Source organism: Panthera tigris, chromosome E1 (assembly GCF_018350195.1).
Source record: "Panthera tigris isolate Pti1 chromosome E1, P.tigris_Pti1_mat1.1, whole genome shotgun sequence".
Lineage (NCBI taxonomy): Eukaryota > Metazoa > Chordata > Mammalia > Carnivora > Felidae > Panthera > Panthera tigris.
In genome coordinates this window covers 53,368,185-53,374,184 of record NC_056673.1, presented here as the reverse complement: position 1 = coordinate 53,374,184, position 6,000 = coordinate 53,368,185, and the positions used below count along the sequence as shown (strand labels likewise).

At 56.0% G+C, this 6,000-nt stretch overlaps 1 protein-coding gene across 3 annotated transcripts in view; it reads left to right on the top strand.

Moving 5' to 3' along the window:
• The first annotated feature begins 829 nt into the window (after positions 1-829).
• Positions 830-6,000, top strand: part of SLC39A11 (solute carrier family 39 member 11) — a 340,276-nt gene continuing 335,105 nt past the window's right edge. For 2 of the 3 annotated variants that reach the window (XM_007073449.3, XM_007073448.3), the window contains exons 1-2: positions 830-943; positions 4,503-4,621. In XM_007073449.3, the coding sequence (XP_007073511.1) occupies positions 4,514-4,621 (108 nt within the window). In that variant the 5' untranslated portion in view covers positions 830-943; positions 4,503-4,513. Of the gene's footprint in view, positions 944-3,042; positions 3,357-4,502; positions 4,622-6,000 lie in introns of those variants that run through there. The other variant, XM_042966406.1, reaches the window with a different exon arrangement.

The window sequence follows — 6,000 nt, the reverse complement described above, 5'->3', positions numbered from 1 at the left end:
GACGCTTAACCGACTGAGCCACCCAGGCGCCCCCACGATTTGTCTTTTAACTGAAATTCACATTTAACTGGGCATCCTGTTTTTTTGTTTTGTTTTGTTTTTGTTTGTTTGTTTGTTTTTGTTTGAGAGAGCACAAGCAGGGAAGAGGGGCAGAGGGAGAGGGAGAGAGAATCCCAAGCAGGCTCCATGTTCGTTGCAGAGCTCGAGCTCACGACCCCTGGGATCATAACCTGAGCTGAAATCAGGAGTCGGATGCTCAACTGACTGAGCCCCCCAGGAGCCCCCCCCCCACCCCCCCCCTGGTCTTTTCATAGAAGGCCTGGGAAGCAAAGCCCTTGACCTAGAGCAATGGTTCTCAAAGCGTGGTCCCAGGACCAGCGCATCAACAAATCTTAGTTCAGAACAGAAAATCTCGGTCCCCGCTCAGACTGGCAGAGCCAGAACCTCTGCAGGGTGCCTGCATTCTGTGTTTTGACATTTTCCCTGGTGATTCTGATGGGAGCTATAGATTGAGGGCCACTGATTCAGAGAACGATGTTAATACCAGGAGGTTCCTCTCCCCCCCCCCCCCCCCACATCCGTTCACTCAGCTGCCAAGTGTAGTGACATAAATGATATCAGGGACGTTACAAGGCGCTCTCTCCCCGTGGTTTCTGCGGCTTCATAGGAGACCGCAGAGGCTTGTACAAGCAGAATGTTCTCCTCTTGGCCTCGGGGCTCTGTTCCACCCGCCCCATCTGCTCCCGAGCCTGCGGAGGGCTGTGAACCAGAGAATTGATTCTTCAGGCGGGATCTGCCAGTCGCAGCCGGCGGGGAGGGGCCTGGCGGCTGGAGGGACACGTGTGCCGGGAGGGAAGCAGGAAGTGACTTCGGGAGAGGAGCCGGCCGAGCCAGCGGCAGCGGGGCTGATGGAAGTGGAGTGGGGGCTTGAGAGGGCACCGTAGTGAGTCAGCTCTTTCTCCCTTCAGCGCCTCGGTTGGGCCGGAGGCCCGGGGTCTGGGGCCCTCAGGAGAGTGTGGGACCTGGAAGGGCAAAATGGAGTTTGGAAGGCGGTGCCCTCCGGGGAGAGGAGGGGGTCGGGGGGAGAAGCCGGATGGCTGTGGCAGGTGGCAGAGGAGGGGAGGGGTGCCCGGAGCCCCCTCTTCCCCCTGGCCGGGTCGGCTGGAGGGTGTTGACCTGCCTTCCTTTGACAGTGGTTCACCAAATCCTCTTTGTTCGGCGGTTCGTGGTGGGCGTGCGGCTGTGTGTGTGGGGGGTGTCCCTGGGGCCCTGGGGCCCTGGGGGGGGGGGAGCAGAGGCGGGGCAGTCTGCGTCCCCTCCCACTCATCCTGGGGAGCAGCACGGCCTTTTGGACCTGACTGGACATTTGGTGACGGTGCAGCCGGCCTGAGCATGTGCATTTGGAACCCTTCCCCGGGGTCACTGGCCCCCAGACCACACTTGGAGCAGTGAGGTATCAGAGAACTTTCCAGAGTCCCATCGCCCAAGCCTGAATCCCGTTGCTGGATTCAACTCGTGGAGCCAGTGTGTGTGTGTGTGTGTGTGTGTGTGTGTGTGTGTGTGTGTGTGCAGTTTTATTAAATGTTCCCACCTCTCCAACATCATCAATACCTTGAGGCCGGCTCTGGGAGGCAGGGCAACAGGTTAGCGAGGGAGAGAAAAGAAATCCTGTATCAGTCAGGGAGCCTCCTGTGCCGCTGGAGAAGAATGTGTGCACACATCTTTAAAGTTGGGGAGGGCAGAGAATAATCCTCCCTCTTGCACATTAATCCACGTTTATGTATTAACATCCGGCCCACAAGGAAGTCTGAGCCCCATCGCGGGCGGTGCTGGGACTGGCGCCCCTGTTCCCAAGGTGCTACTTACTGGCCGACCTATTGGAGAAAACTTTTCGTTCACTTGGGACTCTGTGCCAGTCTTGCCGGTCCCTCCCTCGCAGGGCAGGGCAAGTCACTTTCAAGGCTCTGGGCCTCCTAGAAGCGCCAGGGTTAGAGCAATGCTTTCCATTTTCATGGGTGTGAGACTCCCTCACAGCACTTGATAAAATGCAGAGTCTTGTTTCAGCAAGTCCCGGTGGGGCCCAACATCCTGCATTTCTAACTGGCTCCCGAGGGGGACCACCCTTCGAGCAGTGAGGATTTAAAACAGCACCTGGAAGAAACTTCCAGGGCCACCGGGTTTGCATTTTCAATGGTAAATGCTGTGATTCTTGGGATGGAAAGGGCGTGCTTGGCCTTGCTGATCTTTTCCCTTCTATCTTGGGTGCTCAGGTAGATGCAGACAGGCTGGGGTAGTGCTGTCCCTCAAACCAGGCCCTCCCGCCCGCGGAACACCCAGAGCTCTCTTGGTGGCGAACCCACAAAGTCCACGTTGACTTTGGCCTGTTGGCAAATGTATGTGGTTTCCTCTTCTCTGTAGCTGTTAAAAGGCACATTCAGTACTGAAAAAAAAAATTGTGTTTATTTTTTTGTTTGTTTGTTATGACCTGTGTTAGATGATAAGTACTAAGGGGTGACAGCTGTGTGCCTTTCTTTGCAAACGCTGTTTTAAATTTTATCCACAAGCAGCCAGAAATAGAAGGTTGGGGGCGTAATGATCCAGATGTCTTGGTTGACAGAGAAACACAAACCACTCATTTTAGGGGGACCTAACATGATGAAGTATGTAAATGGGTGGGTTTTTTAAAAAATACATTATTTTTTCTTTCTTGGGGGCACTCCCTTTCCTGAGTTTTTATTTAGACACAGTCTGAATCCATAGAGGCTGTTTCTCTTAGAGGCTTCCTGGCAAGGGAGCTGGGCTTGGGCTCATCTGGGCTCACCTGGGGACCCACAGCCTTCCCAGGTTGGAGTCCTATCCACGTTGCTGAGCCCCTTGGCATAAGGGCCCCGTCCACCCTCTGCCACGGTTTCCTTACGGGGTTAACAGAGTCAGCGTCTTTAGCTCTTGGTCCGGCTCACAGAGCTCTGGGACCTGGCTGGGCTGAGCCCCGTGGGGTCGTGTCCAGCCTTGTGGGAGCTGGAAGACCGGTGGGCAGTTGAATGAGCCCTTTGAGATGAGGCTCTGAGCCCTGATGTTTGTGTACCGGAACATGGGGCTTTTCAACAAATGGGTTTCTCTGCCTTGTAACTTTCCACAGCAAGACTCTGATCCCCTATCGTGTCAGAGCTAGAATTTAAAACGTGTTCAAGTCTAGAGGAGGTCCGCTGAGCGGAAACAAGAAGGAATGGTACTTCCCTTTCTTTCCTTGGTGGGCAGTAGTGTCAGTTCCGTTTCATTGGCGGTGTGCTCAGTTGACAGGGAAATGCTCCCTCTTCTAGCTCCCTCTCCTTGTCCTTGCTGAGTGTCCCATCAAGGTAAGCTGGCCCCTTTCTTTTTTTTTTAATTTTTTTTTTCTTAATGTTTTTTATTTATTTTTGAGACAGAGAGAGACAGAGCATGAGCAGGGAAGGGGCAGAGAGAGAGAGGGAGACACAGAATCGGAAGCAGGCTGCAGGCTCTGAGCCATCAGCACAGAGCCCGATGCGGGGCTCGAACTCACAGACCGTGAGATCATGACCTGAGCCAAAGTCGGACGCTCAACTGACTGAGCCACCCAGGCGCCCCATAAGCTGGCCCTTTTCAATACGAGTGTTTTTTGGATGCCAGGAAGCCCCATTTCATAGGGGTGCCAGGTGTGAAAAGGTATCATCCCTGTTCTTAAGCAACTAATGATGTAAAAGATATAGGAGGTGAGTCCATACAAAGAAAGCACCGCAGGTGTGCATGGAGACAGGCGTGGAGAGGGGTCGAAGTTGGCGTTAGAAGGTGCTCTGGGTCTGCTGGCTGGAACGAGGGAAGGAAGGCATTCTGGGAGGGAACCCGATGAAGAGTGACTTGGAGGCAGGACCATCTGGGACTTGCCGAAGGTGCCACAAATGACTAGTTGAGCGGGAGTTTGGGGTGGGGTGGGGGGTAGTGGTAAAAGAGTCGGTGGGGTATGCCCTTGGCAGGCCATGGGGAGCCATTGAAGGTTTGGTCAGGACTTAGGTGGGAGAGCTTCAAGAGGGAATCTGAGTTAGTCCCCTGTATTTGGAGGAGACAGAACCGATGCTGGGCAAGGGCAGCCGGAGTAGGCAGGATGTGCCAGAAGGCTGTAATCAGACCCTCCTCGTGCTCTCTTCCTCCCCGCTGAATAATCCACATTTTATGAACTTCTTCTCTTTGGAACTATCTCCCCAATGTCCTAAGCTCTTCCGTGGGCTCCTCTGGCGTCTCCCTAGGCGTCCCCAGGTCTGTGCGTGCAGGGTTAGATGACTTCTGATACGTGTGGGGCTGGACGAAGAGGCCGGGTCTGTGCCAGGTCGTTGAGGCCGCTGAGGGATGGCGGGGCGGAAAGGTGCATAGCGCCAAGCCAGACTGTGGGCCGGCTCAGGTCGAGGGTGTCAGACACCTTGGCACGTGCAGGTGTCCCCGAAAGGCGCTGCCGGCGGCTGACCCCCCTCTTGCTCCTCTGCACACAGCTGGATCCAGCATGCTCCAAGGCCACAACTCTGTGCTCCAGGCGTTGCTGGGGACCTTCTTCACCTGGGGGCTGACGGCAGCTGGGGCAGCTCTCGTGTTCATATTCTCTAGCGGACAGGTGAGTTGGCATCGCTTGGGTTCTGAAGTCTGCAGGGGGCGGGGCTCTTGGCAAGCTCTGAAACCACACAGGGAAGGTTTCCCCGGGGAAGGCCACTGGCCACGCCTCCTCACCTCTGTGGTCTTTCTAGGTCCTGTTTTTCCCTCCTCCTCTCCCTACCCGACTTCCGCTCCCCTCCTGGTGTGAAGGGAGGAGGAAGGGAGCCCAGTTACTAAGCCTCCTTTAGCTCCTGCCTGGTTTCTAGCTTCCGGCTCGTTTCCCTCGGTCCTGGTGCAGGTGGTCAGTTTGGCGGGTTAGCCGTCCCACCCTGTGTCCTTGAGCTAGCGGGGATGATTGAAAAAGCCCTGGGGAAAGGAACGGTATCTGTTCCCCTTCTCACTGATGCCATCTTTTCGTTCTCTCCCCCACCCTCTCTGGGATGGAGACACACAGACTTGTCTCCCCCTGCCCCCACAGACCCCCACCCCACCCCTCACCCCTGTGCATCCTCTACCCCTGCCCCCAGCAACCTCACTCACCCTGGTGCCTCCACACCCCACCCCCACGCACCCCGTGCACCCCTGTACCCCCCACCCCCCACATTCTCCCACCCCCATACCCTACACTCCTCCTACATACCCCACACAGACTCCCCTACCCCCGCCCCTCCATGTGCACGCCCACAATCCTCCCAGCCCACACCTTATCTCTCCATATGCCCCCACCCCATACATCCCATATACCCTCACCTACCCCACATGTATCACACAGCCCCCCTACTCCCACTCACCCCCCCCCGACACACACCACATACCCCTCCCCACTCCACAACCCCAGCCCACCTCATATACCTGAGATTCCCTCCCCTTCCCCAGCCCTTGACCCCCTCGGTCCATAGGCCTGGAGCGGTCAACCCATCTTTATCTTGAGGAACTGTCAAGTCCCCGCACCCTTCAGCAGGCTGCCTTAGAAACTGTAGGCGTGATAAGCGAGGGAGTGATTTAAGATCCATTTAAACATGCCGTGAGCCAGATCTGGAAAGGCAAACACAGCCTAGGAAGTTGGCAAGCCAGACGCTCTTGTGTTAGAGACCAGTAAGACGGGTGTTTGCTGGCAGGTAAGCTCTGACTTCCCCACCGCCCTCCCCCTCCTCTCCTCAGTGGGAGGTTTGGAGCTTATGAGACTTATACCACCGGCATCCCAGCTTGCCCTTGGCAGGTAGTGAAACCTTTCAAAACCCAGTCCCTGAATGAGAGACACCCAGGTGGCAGAGGAGAGGGCCCAGGTCACCTCCTCCTCCTTCACGACAGTCACGCCAGGTTTTCTGGGGTCCCGTCTCTGTGCCCTTCTAGGGCAGGGCAGCCCGTGGTTGTATCTTCGTAGTTACTCTGCGTTGAGGA